The sequence below is a fragment of the Plasmodium sp. gorilla clade G2 genome (assembly GCF_900097015.1).
Source record: "Plasmodium sp. gorilla clade G2 genome assembly, chromosome: 12".
Taxonomy (NCBI): Eukaryota; Apicomplexa; class Aconoidasida; order Haemosporida; family Plasmodiidae; genus Plasmodium; species Plasmodium adleri (nom. inval.).
The window spans coordinates 1527501-1545000 of record NC_041704.1 but is presented as its reverse complement, the minus strand read 5'-3'; the positions used below and the strand labels follow the sequence as shown (position 1 = coordinate 1545000).

Here is a 17500-nt window from a genome sequence, read left to right as displayed (position 1 = left end):
TTTATTTTTCGTAAGATGGCTTTTATTTTAATGTTTTATCTCCCTTTTGGATTTCTCATTTTGCAACTTTAATCTTTTTTTTTATATGAATTCCACTTTTTGTATTTTTTCTTTTTTTTTTTTTGGCTGATTTAATATGCTCAGAAAGTGAAATGGTCGTACTGGTGTTACTAATTTGTCTGATATCATTTACCTTAAATTTTTGATCGTCTGAGATTTTCATTGATTTTATGGTTTGTATTAATAGAGATAGTTTTTTTAAGAATTCATTTATATTTATAGATATTTTTTGTGTAGACAACTGTTCATCTAGACGTGTTTGAAAATTCAAGAATTCTGATAGATATTTTATAAATTGATTTTTATACATTTGAATATTATTTTGCTTAATAAAAAACATATTTGCTATTTTTTTTAAAAGTAGTAATAAATTTAAATTTACTTTTTTATTAAATGCATAAGCATAATTATCTGTTAATATTTGATTGAAATGTATATATATATTTTGTATAACATGAGATAATTCATTAAGAGAAAATGTAGTCAATGTGCTAATATTATTTGCATCTTTATTTTTTATTATATTTAAATAATTAAGATAATTTTCATCTTTCATTACATAAATTTTTTTATTGGTTTCTTTTATAATATCAATAAATTTGTTAGTTATATATTCTTTTTGTTCTAAATTCATATTATTTATTTTTTTTTTATTATTATTATTATTATTAATATAATCATTAAGATCTAGATCTGATATAAATCTATTTAATATAGACTCAAAATAAAAATTATAAGAACCATTAAAAATTTCGTTTATATTAATATATCTTACAAATGAACTTTTAAAAAATATATTTAAATATTTTGAATAATATTCTTTTAATTTTGGAATGTGATATATTATTTGTATTAACTCAAACAAATAATTAATTACAAAATTTTTTTTTTTATCTTGTATTATTTTACTTTCTATATTATGATAACATTCTAAACATTTCAAACACATACGTAATATTTCTAAATTTTTCTTTTCTTTAATTATTATTGTTATAATTTTATATAAATATTTTTCTATTGATATATTTAATTTATCTATATCTTTCATTTCTATATCTTTTAATACTTTAAATGTAAATAATATATGTACAATACGTTTTTCTAAATTTTTCATATCTTCAATATATATAGAACTTATCGATTTTCTTTTTTTCTTTTCTTCTTCTTCAGAATAATCATCACTATTAAGAGAAGCATCTGAACTTTCTTCATCATCTAAAATATTATTATCTGAAATGTTATCATCTAAAATGTTATCATCTAAAATATTATCCTTTTTATGGACCCTTTTTTCATTATCATCTAAAATGTTATCATCTAAAATATTATCCTTTTTATGTACACTTTTTTCATTATCATCTAAAATTTTATCCTTTTTATGTACACTTTTTTCATTATCATCTAAAATATTATCCTTTTTATGGACCTGTACATTTTGATTCTTTTGATCACTTTCTTCAACATCACTGAGATTCGTTTCACACCCTTCCACAATATTTTTTTGTTTCAATATCATCTTTACTTTTTTTGACAAGACTACTAATGAATATAACAAATAGTAGATCGATTTTATAACTGATTGAGCACTTTGTTTTTTTAAATTAATTTTTAAACATTTTAATAATGATGTAACATTATAAAATAAATCTGTATGATTTTTTTTTTTTTTTAAATCACTTTTTTTTTTTTTTTTTTTTTCATCCTCATTCATATTATCATTTTCTTTATGATTATTATTTTCTGTTATATTATTATTGGTATCATCTGCTAGTATATCTAACAATGAAGTAGCAGATAAGATAATATTATCTTCTTCATTATCTTGTATTGGTATCATAAAATTATTATTTTTTTGAATAATATGATTTTCATCATTAGATTCATTTTCTTCTATGTTAGTACTCCATATAATAGCTGGTGTTAAGCTTTTAAAATGTATAAATATTTTTTTTGAAATTTTGAGATATTTTATTTTATTTTTTTCTAAATAATTATATTGCATAAAACAAGCAAAATAATTCTTATCATTCATTTTGCTGTTAACTCTTTGATTTACAGCATGATAATGTTTATAAAATTTAAACAGTTTTTTTTTTAATTCATTTGAACAAGTGAAATGTTTTTGATCTTTTAATAAATTATAAAGATTATGAATATCACAAAATATTTTCTTGTATCTTTTTTTTTTCAAATTCTTTACTACATGTGCATCCATTTTGATATGTATATTAGTATCCTTTATGTTGTTGATAATATAAAAAATGATAAAATTAAAAACAAAAATAATTATTTTTCCTAATTCTATAAATTCGTTCATATATATATAAAATTTCTTATCGTTGTCATTTGTTGTATTACTTTTATTTTTATATTCTGTTTTTATAATATTAATATACAATTTGAATATCTTTTTGATGATATGAAAATTTTTTTTTTTCATACAATTTTTATTAAATCCATCTACATAATCTAAATATATTTCCTCTTTCATCATTTGTTTTGTTGTCGTGTTTTCATTTTTTATTTCTTTATGATATTCTTCAGAAAATAAAATACACTCTTTTTTTTGTTTATGATATATTAAAGTGCATTTTTTTTTACCTGCATTGTTCATATTAATAATTTGAATAAATGAATTAATTAGATTAAGCATAGTTTTTAAGATAATAATTAAAAGGTTTATATTTTTTGTAAGATAATAAATAGATGGATTAACATGATCTTTATTATTTGTTTGTTTGTTTGTTTTTAAATTACATGTATATAAATGTTTTAGAATATTAATAGTTTCACTGGTTAGCTGATACATAATTAAATTAATTATATTTTTATCAAATAAAAAATTAGATTTGTCTTTATGTAAATCCAAAAAATCTAAATGTTTAAGAATAATAAATGTATTTTTATCATGTCTCATAATCATATCATTAATTTGATTTTTATTCATTTGATATTCCTTAATATGTAAGGATTTAAATTTATTTGTATTCTTTTTATTAAATAGATAAATGATATTATGCATGTGAAAATAATTCTTGTCTACATTATCATTCTTATCAGTATTGTCATATGTATTGTTTATTTGTGTTTCCTTTAAATTTTTATTTTTTTCATATTTATAATAATAATCATTATTATAATAATTATCTTTATTATCATATCTTACACATAATATATATTTCATAATATTTTTAAAAATAACTTTATATAAAAGAAGTCGTATATTAAATTGATTATATTTATTCTTCCAATTATATATCAACATGTGATATAAATTTTTGTAGTTTAAATTTTTATTATTTAAAAACATTTGTAATTCATTATTAAAAAGGACGTTCAAAATATTTTTGTCTATATTAATATATAAAAAGAAATTATTTTTGACAAGATTAAAAAAGTGTGTGTTATAAAAACATTTTGAATAATTTTCTGTTATAACATTATTTGTAAATGCATTTATATCTGTATGTTTATTTTGTACTGATAATTTTTTCTTATCATTTATATGTTTATTATTTAAATGTTTTTTTTCTTTTATTATTTTATATAATAAAAATTTTTTAAAAAAAACCATGTTATTCAAATCACAAGTGTAGTCATATATTTTTATAAATCTTGTTGTTAGATGATAAAAAAATAATAAAACATATACAAGAGAATATTCTCCTCCTTCTTCTTTTTCTTGTATCTGTTTTTGCAACAGATCATTTCTTATATATTTTAAATAATTGTAATTTTTTTCTTTCTTCATAAAGAAAAAAGAATTCACATCATCATCATTATTATCATTATTATTATGAATATTATTGTGATTATTACCTTTGTCTTTGATTATAATTCCGTTTTTATAATTTTTATGTTTATTATTAGTCTTCTTTAGATGGAGGCTTTTACTATACATATTATTTTTAAGTTGAGCATACATTTTTATATCATCATATGTTTTTGATTTTGTATGTTTAAATAAAATATTATACATGTTATTATATTGAGAAAAGATATTTTTATATTTGTCTAGAAAAAATATTTTTTTATTAAATTTACTATTAGATAAAAATATATTTAGAACATCATTATGATTAGAATATACAATATTAATTAGATATAAAATGATTAAACAGAATTGTAAAGAATGATTTCCTTTTGCATTATTTACATTATTTTTATCTTTAATTGTGTTGAATATAAAATATATAGTATTTTTAAAATCTTTTAATATATCTATATATAATTCTATAATATTGTTATCATATAAAATATCATTCAACATAATATATTGATTATGATTTAAATATATAGATATGACAATTTTTATTTTGTATAAAAAATATACATATATTAAAAGATTATAATATTTTTTTAAAGTAAATCTTTTATTTATATCTGTATTCTTCAAATATATGAACCCTACTACTTTTTTATATATATTCTTTATAAAGAAGGTCATTAAATTATTTCTAACAAAAAAAAATATATTAAATAAATTTTCAAGAAATAAAGGAAAAGAAGGATAACTTAAAACAATATAAGGAATATAATTACTTAATGTCAATATATATTTTTTATTTAATATATTATTTTTTAAATTCATAAAAAAATAATGTTCATCTGATGTTAGATTTTTGCTATCTTCTTTTTTTAATTTTTCTAAATAAATTAAAATGTTGCTATGAAATATAAAATGAAACAAAAATTTATTTCTAAAAAAATTATTTTCTTTGATATTTGTGTATTTATTTTTTATATTATCAAGTTTATTACCACTTGTAATGAAATTATTATCATCACTATGATTATTATCATTATTATCACTATGATTATTATAATTATTATTATTATCATTATTATTATTATTATTATTATTTGTATTATTTTTTTCTTTTTCCTCTTTTGTCTCAAAAGACACATACTTTCTCAACACTTTGTATGTCTTCTTTACATCTGCCTTTCTCATATATTTATATAAATAAAATAAAAAGTCTGATAAGGAATCTATATATTCTTGCTGCCCAACAAATATGAAGAAACATTTAAATAATCTTCTTAAGTTATTAAAAATAATTTTCTTATCATTTTCTTTTAATAAAGCTATAGGTATACTTAAAATATCCTTTTCAAAATCTTGTTTTAAAATATTATCTATATATTTAAATACTTCCTTTATCTTTTTCTCATTTTTTCTGTTTTCATCATTTTTTAATATATGATAAATGTTGTGTAGTCCTTTCTTGTTCTCACTATAAATCTGGCACTTACTAAAAATATCCTTTACTTGAAATTCCTTCATATCTCTTGGATTTTTTTTTTAAAAAAAAATAAAAAAATGAGAATATGACAACAGCAAAATAAAATAAAATATATCAAAATATATATGTTATATTATATATATTATGTTTTTTTTTTTTTTTTTTTTTTATTTTATTTTTTATTTTTTCTTGAATTATATGTAGATATGAATAAAGCGTGATAAAAACAACAATTTAATAAAATAACATATTCATTTTTATAAAAAATAAAAAAAAAAATTCAACACAAAATAAAAAGAAATATTATAAAAATATTGTATAAAAAAAAAAAAAAAAAACGTTATTTTAATATATATATATTATATATAATTTCTAAGATGATATAATATAAAATAATATAAAAACAATATTATATTAATAATTTATAGAGAAGAATTTACAAAATATATATATATATATATATTTTAATTATTTTTCTTTTTACTATTAAAAAAAAAAAAAAAAGGAAAAAAGGGATTTATCTATATATATAATATATATATATTTATATGTATATATTTTTCTTTTTTATCTTATATAAATTAATAATATTATAAAACTCTGATTTATATAATATATATATAAACAACATTGCTATATATATATATATATATATTATATATTATCTATATTTTTTTATGTGGGCATTTAATATATTACTTATAAGCCCCATATAATATATAATACATATATATAATATTATTATTTTTAATATGTAAATATTTGTTTATTTCTCTTTTTATTATTTTCATGATATATAATAAAATAACATAATATTTTTTGGGTTTAATAAAATATATAGATTGTAATTTTTTTTTTTTTTTTATTATTTTTAATAATATTAATAATTTATAAACCTGTAGAAAAAAAAGCAAAGGGAAATAAAAATGAGAACATATGAAAAAGAAAAATGTGTCACCACATAAAAAAATTTAATACATAAATTTTTATAAATACATATATATTAATATATATATATATATATATATAATATATATATTTTTTATATATTTTATATTTTTTATATTTTATATTTATAAATGTCATGGTGTTTTTAAAAAAAAAAAAAAAAAAAATGAATAATTATGCAAGATTTGTTTTTAAAAAAAAGTAAAGTTCCCTTTTATATTGTCAAGTTAAAGGGGGTGTTATATAAATATTTTAGAAATGATTGGAAGCATAAGAATAAAGAAAAAAAGAATATTTTGAATTATTATATATTTAATAAAAGAGAAAGGATTAATGAAATACAAGAATTAATAAGTAATAAAAAATATAATGAACTTATATTATATTCATTTGTTTATAAAAAAAATATAGAAAAAATAAGAGATTATAAAAAGATATATTATTATTGTAATTTTTTAAAATATGATATATTAACATTTATAAAAAAAGATATAGAAAATTTAAGAAAAGAAAAATATAAATATTTTACTCTAAATAATAGAAAACATTCATTTAAAAAAATTTTATACATTTATTTAAATAATTATATTAAGAATAATGAAAATGATCAAACACCTTTTCTATTTACATTATTAGAAATACATTTATTAAAAGCAAGTCTATATAATATATTGCTCTTTCTAAAATTGTGTAATGATTATAAATCTTTAGAAAAACTTAAAATATTTGCATTGGATACATTTATAAAAAAAATTAACAATCATATGAAAAATGAAGAAAGCAAAAATATGTGTGAGCATGTTTATAAGGATCTAAAATGTATAAATAAAAAAATAAATAAAAATGAAAATAATAAAGATTCTTCTGGAATGTCTATTCATAAAGAGTCTTCATCTAATTGTGTAAATTCCAATAAATCTGATCAGCAAAATAAAGTAAAAATAAAAATATATAGACATACAAAAAATATAATACCATGTAATAGTCATGATGGTAGTGAGATGTATTGCTTGTCTAGCTTAACATATGAACATATAAGGAACACTAAATTTTTTACATCTAATAACATAAATAATAACTCTATATTTAAAAATATATATATGTTTGATGTAATTCATTTTATTAATAATAATATAAATAAAAATTCTAATCATAAAAATGAATGCCCTTCTGATTTATCTGATGAACATATGAAATCTGATAAAAGTGACGATTTTAAAAAGGAGGCACTTAAAAATTTACAAGAAAATAATTTAATACCAAATAATTTACAGAATGATATTATAAAAAACGATAACAAGAAGTGTGCTCCTTTAAAGAATTATCTCCATTATAATAATAAAAATTATTTTAAATTAAAAAATAAATTCAACTATAAAATAAAAGAAAAAGAGGAAATTCAAATTCAAAAAAACAAAAAAAAAAATAGAGATGATACTATAGATAAAAAAGAAATAAAATATTTTTATTATTCACACAGAAAAAATAATCTAGGAGTATATAAAGAAATATATGAAAAATCTGATCAATATAAAATGATAAAATATTATGAACAGCTAAAAAAAGAAAATATAATAAAAAAAAAAGAACAAGAAAAATTAAACAACACAACAGATAGTGTTATTAATGAGATGAATATATATGAATGTTTAGTAAACAATAAATTAAAAGATGATTTTAAAAAAATAAGAGATCATATATTAAGTATAGAAAATAATATAAAACATGAAGATTTGTCAATAAATAAAAATATCACAGATAAAAAACAAAAGGTATCTTCAAATGTATCTTCAAGTGTATCTTCAAGTGTATCTTCAAGTGTATCATTAAATGATAATATAATAAGAAAAAATAATACTTATATTAATAATAATATATTTACATTTAATAATACACATATTATATATATCCCATTATTTAAGAATAATATTTTAAATATGCTTTTATCCTTTTGCACTAATAATTATCAAGATAATATGTATAAATATTTAAAATATTTTTATTTTTCCAATTTTTATTTTTATAATCCTATATTTCTTTTTCATTATTTTTCTTATAGCTCATGTAATGAAAATAAAATATATGAAATATATTTAAAGGAATTTATAAAGTTTTTAAATAATATTATTCTACATTTCCATTTCTATTTATTTCCATTCTTTATAAATATAAACTATTCTAATATATTTTTAAATTTTTTTATAAAATATTGGAATAAAACAACTTCATCACAGAAAGAAGATATGACTATATATAGATATAACAGCAATTATAAATATATTAAGGATATTATAATATATAAACAGAAAGAACATGTATATGCAACACACAATATAGAAAAGGAAATAACTAAAATAATGTATTTGTTTTTACAAATATATTCTTCAGATACAATAATAGAAAAAGCGAAACATAAATATTTAGAAAACCTATTTTTATATGAGACTAATAATGAAGATAGTATAAAAAATAAGAGCAATCAAAAAGATAAGGATACTGTTATTAAAAAAAAGAAATCATATGATCATATTATAAATAATGATATTGAAGACAAATCATCAATGGAGAGTATTTTTTTTAATTTTTTAAAATATAGAGGACTATTTAATATATATAAAACGGATATAAAAAATATGAACATCCACAAAAAAAAACAACTCTTAAACAATATAATGATAAGTAATAATAATATTATGAAAAAAAATATAAATATAAATAAAAATAAAATAAATCAAATAAATCAAATAAATATAATTGAAGGATGTAATAAATATGAAGATTATGAATATATAACTGATAATATTTCAAATACATTGGAAGAAAATAAAAAATTTTTAAGTACTCATAAAAAAAATTTGAGAGACAGTAGTATGGTTTCTCCATGCAGTTATGATATTGTTTACAAAAAGAAGATAACAGGACGTATGAAAAAAAAAAAAAAAAAAAAAGAAATGATAAAAAATATGACTTCATTTTATGAGAATATGTGTGAATATGATATGATAATACATTATATTGATTCATCTATAAAGGAAAAAAAAAATATAAACAGTAAAAAAAATGTGGACAATATGAATAATATGAATAATATAAACAATATGTATAATATAAACAATATGTATAATATGTATAATATTTATAATATAGATAATAATAATAATATAGATGAAATAAAAAAAAAAGAAGATCAAACACATTTGATTATATTAAATGATGCGAATTTAAAATATAATAATATATGTATTAAAAAGAAAGATATATTAAATAATTTTCTTTTATTGTGTAAAATGAATATGTTTGAATGTAGTCATTATATGAATAAAATTATATATTTTTATTTGAATGAATATAATGATAAAGAGTTAATAAATATTTTGATAAATCACTTTAAAATAAATAATAATAATAATAGTAATAATAATAATAATAATATGAATAGTAATAATAATAATAATAATAATATGAACAGTTGTAATAATAATTTTGGATGTGTTGTTAATACAAATGATATAAATACTTATAATGTATCTATAAATAATAATAAAAATAACATGTGTGTAAATAATTCAAGTATACATATCACAAATATGAATACACAATTTATAAATAAAAAAAATGATGAATGTCATTCTAATCATGATCTCTTACTTGTTAATAAAATATTAAATATTTTCATATACAAAAAGAAATACATTTCTTTAAATAACAGCATTATTATATCAAACTTACTAGCTAAACAACAACTATATAATAATAACTTTTTTCGTTTCTTAGAAAAAAATAATTTCATAAATGAAATAAAAGATTGTAATATGCATTCATTAGTATCACTTATATATTCATTTGGTAAATTAAAAATGAAAAATATACATTTAGATTTATATAAAAGTATGATAAAAGAAATTATTTATAATATCGATAAAATTAATGAATATGGATTATCATGTTTATTGTATGGTTTATATAATTTAATAGATAAAAAAAAAGAAAGAAATCTTACTATTATAAATTATGATTATTATCTAAAATCTAAAAAGGATGTTATACCATTCACTAAACGTCTGAAATATTATCAGAACAAAAATTATCATAAATATTATAATCCTTCTAATCATATACAAAAATTAAAAACAATAAACAATAATATAGATAAAAAGGATATACTACATAGGAATGATGTCAGCATGAGTCAAAATAAAAATATTGTGGCAAGTCTTTATAATAATATAAAAAATAACAATCATATGTGTAATAATAATAATAATAATAATAGTAGAGATAACCACAATATTTTATATAACAATATGCATGATAATAATAATAATGATATTGTGTCGACTTCCCCTCTTTTGAATGATCAGAAAAATACAAATGAACATATAAACGAGTTAAATGAAATAAGAATACTTGAAGATACGCTGATAAAAGAAATTATAAAAAAATTAATTCTTTTTAAAAATATGAATATTAATTCTTTTTGTATATCTATTTCTTGCTTGTCAAAAATAAATATATACCCAAAAGAATTATATGAAGAAATAAAAGATGTAACATATAAATATATGAATAGTGTTAATGTAACATCTTTACAACATTTATCTTTAGCTCTAGCGAAATATTATATAACAAACAGAAACGAAAACAAAATTGATAATATAATTTATGATATATATGATTATTTGTTTATATATAAAATCGCAGATATTTCTTTTAAATGTGCTTGTAAGTTCTTATACACATTAGGATTATTAAATATAAGAAACGAAAATTATATATTAATATTGCTTATGGTTATAGCAAATGAAAGAGGTATATTAAATAATGTTTATATACAAGAGAATAATAAAAATTATGATCGTCTTAATAATATGAATTATAAAAATGAATATGTAAAGAAGTTATATTATCAAACAGGCAAAAATAATATATATAATAACAACAAAAAAGAAAATAATAATAACATCAACAATAATAATAATAATAATAACAATAATAATAATAATAATAATAACAACAACAATAATAATAATAATAATAATAATAATAATAATAGTAATAATGTAAGTTTTAATAATAAATTTATTAATATGTTAAATGATAAATTGGTAGATCCTAATTATCAGGGTAGATTAAATTGTTCATTATATAAATCATTAGATGTATTAAAAAAAGACGAATATTTTAAATGTTATTATAATTCTTATTTATTTTTTGATTTACCCAAATATAAATTAAATATAAATAATATATTATTAAATTTTTCAAATGTTGATAATAGTTATTTAATTAATGTTTTAGATGCCTTATATAATTTATCATATTATTCTTATTTCTCTATACACATATGTGTGATTATCAAAAATATTTTAATAAAACAAATACATGACATGAAGGTTTCTAGTATTATGTCTTTGTTATATTCATATGTCCATTTGCATTTCTATGATTATTCATTATATGATATTGAAAATGAAATATTTCTATTAGAAGATATGAATAATAATACTACTATGAAGTCTGACGCTTCACACAATAATAATAATAATAATAAAAATAATAATAATAATAAAAATAATAATAATTATTATTGTCATAGTGATAATTTAATATGTGATGGTGAGAACAAGTCAATGACCCATTTTAATAAGAATAATATAATAACAAATAACCATTCTTCAAATAATTCTTATTTGTCAGATAATATAAAAATTAATAACTTACAAAATGAATATAATAAAGTATATAATTGTTTATTAAAAACTTTTGTAAATTTAAATGATCAAGAAAAAAGGATATATGTAGAAAAATTGAAGTCACTAATTTCTGAGATAAAAAATATTAATAAATTTTATTATGTTAAAAATATTTATAATAATATAAATGAAAGTATAAGTACTGAATATATTTTATCTATGATAAATGATTATGATCAAAGTAAAAAAAGAATAAATATTTATAAAGAACATTTAAGTATTACAAATAATATTGATAAAAAAAAAAAAAATTATGATGTTCATGATCAAAATATTAAATATAATAACAAAATAGAAATAAATGAATCACTTAATAATATATCTACGTTACAAACTTTTAAGGATCAAGACAAACATATTAATAATATTAATAATATTAATAATATTAATCAAATAAATAAAGAAAATTTATTACACAGTTTGTTTATGCATCCAAATTCTCAAACAAATTGTAAATTTCAAGAGATAAAAAATATTGTGGATCAGTATGGCTGTTTTATTAAAAAAGAAAAATTAAAAAAGAGTCAGGCTAGTAATATAAATGGAGATTTATCTGATGAGAGAAATATAAATGTACATATAAATTCAGATAATGATTTTTTATCTTCCTATCATCATAAAGAATCAGGTGTGTCATCCTCAATATGTGAGAAACAAAAAAAAGATTATGTGGATGACAATATCTTAATTGAAGAAATTAGAAGAAAAGAATATTATGATGAATTTTTCATGTTAAAACATCGAGAATATTACAAAGAAGATTTACTGAACTTATGTTTAGAAACGTTATTAAAAAATACAAATTATATTTTAAATAATTATAAACAATATAAAAATACGAGTATCTTTTTTCTTACCCTTTTTTATAATATTTTCTTACCATATACAAATAATGATATATTAATCTATTTAAATACAATCCAGCGAAATTTTGCATTATATAATAATATTAATAGTAATAATAATAATAATAATAATAATAGTAATAATAATAATAATAATAATAGTAATAATAATAAAATGATGGATGATAATCCTTTTGAAGAGATTTTAAAAAATATCGAATTATTAAATTTTAATGATCATATTATTCATAATGTAATAACATCCAAAAATTTATCTAATATTATCATACCACGTTTTCATATATTACAACACGATAATCACTTTTTAAATAAAGCTATTGACCTCAAGACTACTTCTATGAAAGATAATATGTCAGTAGATATAAATAATAATAATTATAAAAAACATAATACATATACAAAATATAATAGTTCATATCATGATTCATCTTATATCTCATCTACAAAGAATGAACACAATAATTACAATGATTATGATGAATTTTTAAATAATTATAACACAGATTTAAATATGAAAAAAATAAATCTAGAAAAAATAGTGCCATTGAATTTACTTTATAAATTTTTTCAGCTTTTTAATTTCAATATAAATAACATACAACTTATATATTTATTAAATGAGATATATAAAGAAAAAGATTTAAATGGAAATATGGATATCCAACGGATATTAATACAAAGCGAAACAAATGAAAATATGAAAAATGTAGACAATACAAATAATAATATTAACAATATAAACAGTAATAGTAATATCAATATGAATAATACATATCGATTTAAAAACATATCATGTCCATTAATACAAATAAAAAATAAAACATTAATTATTCAAAAAAATGACAAAAAAATTTATTTTAAAAACTTCAACATGATAGATCATTATTTCAAACCAGCACAAGGATTGTTAATAAATATATTAGATCAAAATAAATATAATTCTTTATTTATTTATGTTGATGTTTATATAGTTGCATATAAAGTTGATATACTTATTGAAAGGTTTAATAGATATAACTAGCGGAGCGTCCTTCTTACAAATATGTATAATAAAAATATATAAACCATCACAAATATATACATAAAAAATAAAAATGAATAAATAAATAAATAAATAAATATAAATATATATATATATATATATTTATATTTATATTTATATTTATATTTATATTTATATTTATATTTATATTTATATTTATATTTATATTTTTACAATTTTTTTTTTTTTTTTTTTTTTTTTTGTATGGGATATGCCCATTCAATCTTTAACTAACCCTTTTGTGTTCATTTTTAATTAAATTGTTAAAGATTTATAATATTGCACATTTTTATTTTTCAGCTTATTCAAAAGGGTTTATATATATATATATATATATATATTTATTTATTTATTTACATTTAATCAATCATGACAACATTTTGATTATCACTTTGTTCGTCGTCAATTATTATTTCCTCTATTTTACTCGCATCATGTTTTCTCTTTTTAGTAGGCTTGCTTTCATCGTTTGTTTTCTTTTGTTCGTCTGATAATATATGTCTCTTTTTTTTTGCACTACAAAAATTAAATGATGTATATATGTAAATATTTATTAATAAGGCATATGTTGGATAAAAATTAAGGTGTCATAGCATTAAAATTGATATTATATAATATAAATCATTTAAGAAACATAAATAAATAAATAATTACATATATATATATATATATATATATATATATATATATATATGTGTATATTTTTTTTTTTTTTTTTTTTTTTTTTTTTTTTTTTTTTGCACTATTAATTTTACCTTTCAGTATCCATATTTGCTTCATCCTGCTTAATATATGATACTTTTCTTTTTTTTGAAGGAACATTTTTTTGTTGTATAAAATATTCTGTTTCTAGTGAAGGGTCTTCTTTTAAATGTATTTCCATTTGGACATTGTTATTTTGAAAATCTGTAAGTATTAATATTTCATCATGTTTTATATCCCAATCATTTAAGGATGAATATAAACTTTGTAAATAATCATCTTCATTTTCTTGAAATAAATCATAATCAAATATATTTCTATCTTGTTTATCTAAGAAAGGATATAAAAATGACAATTCATTCATACATATATCTTTTACAAAATTATATAACGTCATTTTCTCAAAATTTTTTATATATATATGTATAATAGGTTGTTGACATATATAACAATTTGGATTAGGCATTTCTAAATCTTCAGCATTTACTAAGTTTCCTCGTGAAAATATTTTATTTCCATTAACTATACTTTTAACCCATACATGTCTAGCTTTACTATTTCGTATATTAAAATGGTCTATCTTATTTTCTTCTTTATCATCATCACAACTAATAATGTTATTGTTTTTATTATTATTGTTTTTATTTTTATTTTTATTATTATTATTATTTTTTTTTTTTAATGTTTCAAAATATTCAATAACATGAATTAATTGAAAAGCTTGCAAAGAAGCAACAATCGCATTTGTTGATGATATTGCAGGTATTATATTTCCTGCTATTGATTGTATATCAAATTTACTTTTTTGACTGATACAAAAATTTAACATTCTTATATTCGATATAGCTGTTATAAAATTTATACATTCATCATCATCTTTATCAAATATTAAATATTCTTCTTCTTTTTTATTTATATTCAAATATTTATATAATTTTAAAAATGTTTTTATATACATTTCTATACATTTTTTTTTATCCCATATATTTTGTGAGGATAACTCAAGTACATTATTTTCTTTTTCTTGATTTTTTTCTTCACCTTTGGAATTATTACCATCATATTTTTTATCATTAATATTATCTTTATTGTCATTAATATTATCTTTGTTGTCATTTAATTTGTCTGTGTTGTTTCCATTATTATTATTATTATTATTTTTTTCATTTTCTTCTTTAAAAATATCTATATTTTCATCAAATTCAAAATGTATTGGTGTGGGTATCGTTGCATAATCCTTTTTTAAAGAAATTAATTCTTTTATAGAATCATTAAATAAATAATTAAAAATAAAGATTATAATTTCCTTCTTATCCATATTTCTTTTTTTAGATTCTTCTTCAATATGATTTTTAATATCTATTAAAGTTTCATTATCATTTTTACAAAAAAATGTTTCAAATATTAATCTACCCCATGCAACACAATGTTCAGGTAAAGAAGGCGTTTGTCTTATTGTACATATAGCAAATGTTTTATTTTTTGGTTTCTCTTCACAACTATAACATTTGGTTTCATTATAATAAATAGGATATACCTGACCATTATAACCTGCACTTCCAGCTTCTATTAAAACTTTTTTTTCCATAATACATAATTTATTTACATATTTTCTAGCTTTTATATTATCTAATGCATTAATTACATAATCATATTTTTTTATATCACTACTTTTCATAGTACATACATCAAATGTATATGCATTTATATTTAAATTCTTTTTATGTTTTAAAGCTCTCTCTTTTGCTACAAGAGATTTATACTTTTTTACATCTTCCTTTTTAAATAAAAATTGCCTATTCAAATTTGTAATATCAATCGTATCGATATCTATAATGTCAATATTCTTACAACCTATTGTTATTATATTTTTTAAAAACTCACTACCAATACCTCCAGCACCTACTAACAATATTTTCATATTCTCTATCTTGTCACACACCTCATCGCTAAATAGTTTTCTTATCGTTTTATGCATTGTTGCAACTATTTAGAAAGACACACACAAAAAAGGGGAATAAATCAATAAATATATAAATATATATATATATATATATATATATATATATATATATAACATATATATATATTTGTATATACAAATTTATATTATGTGTGTTACAAATATTTTAGATATACCACAATGTAATGAGAGATAAACTGAGATATATAAATTATATAAAATTTTTTAAAATTAATAAAATATATAATAATTCTCACGATATAAATATATTACATATATATATATATATATTATATATATTATTACAAAATCGAAAAAGTATTATTTTTAAAGCTTTGCTTTTAGCCTTTCATGTACTTATATTTCTTTATTTCTAAATATTAGAAAAATACATTTTTGAAAAGAATAAATTTTATTCATCACCAAAAAAAAGGAAAAAAAAAAAAAAAATAAAATACATATATATTAAAAATGAGGTAAAAAAAAAAAAAAAGCAGAATCTTTTTTAAAATATATTTCAAGCTTTTAATACAAATAAAAGATTAATCATGTTATATATATATATATATATATATAATATATATAAGGATATTTTCTCATTTATAGCTAAAATGAATATATTATGATAATATATTGCACTTACTAAAAAATAAAATAAAAAATTTATATCGAAAAATTATATATGATGAAATAAGTTAAGAATGGAAATAATATAATTTTTTTAAAAAAAAAAAAAAAGCATGTGAAATTTTATAGCCTTAGAATAATTTAATATAACATCCCTCATGTGAAATATATATTATATATTATATATCATATATAAATTTTAAAGAATAGTAAGAACTTAATCGAATATATACATATATTTATATATATAATATATATATTATCTATATTTTAATATTATGACATAAAACAAA

General features: G+C 17.2%; 3 protein-coding genes across 3 annotated transcripts; 1 reads left to right on the top strand and 2 right to left on the bottom strand.

Annotated features, from left to right (window-relative positions):
* Positions 1-55: 55 nt before the first annotated feature.
* PADL01_1237800 (conserved Plasmodium protein, unknown function) lies at positions 56-5347 on the bottom strand (the record flags this gene model as incomplete). The annotated part of the gene is made up of 1 exon (XM_028683350.1): positions 56-5347. One exon carries the CDS (start codon positions 5345-5347, stop codon positions 56-58), a length of 5292 nt encoding a protein of 1763 aa, XP_028539536.1.
* A 1083-nt stretch (positions 5348-6430) lies between these two features.
* Positions 6431-13894, top strand: PADL01_1237700 (conserved Plasmodium protein, unknown function; the record flags this gene model as incomplete). Its single annotated transcript, XM_028683349.1, has 1 exon — positions 6431-13894. One exon carries the CDS (start codon positions 6431-6433, stop codon positions 13892-13894), a length of 7464 nt encoding a protein of 2487 aa, XP_028539535.1.
* A 380-nt stretch (positions 13895-14274) lies between these two features.
* On the bottom strand, positions 14275-16595 carry PADL01_1237600 (SUMO-activating enzyme subunit 2; the record flags this gene model as incomplete). Its single annotated transcript, XM_028683347.1, has 2 exons — positions 14275-14431; positions 14671-16595. 2 exons carry the CDS (start codon positions 16593-16595, stop codon positions 14275-14277), a joined length of 2082 nt encoding a protein of 693 aa, XP_028539534.1.
* Between the last annotated feature and the right edge of the window lie 905 nt (positions 16596-17500).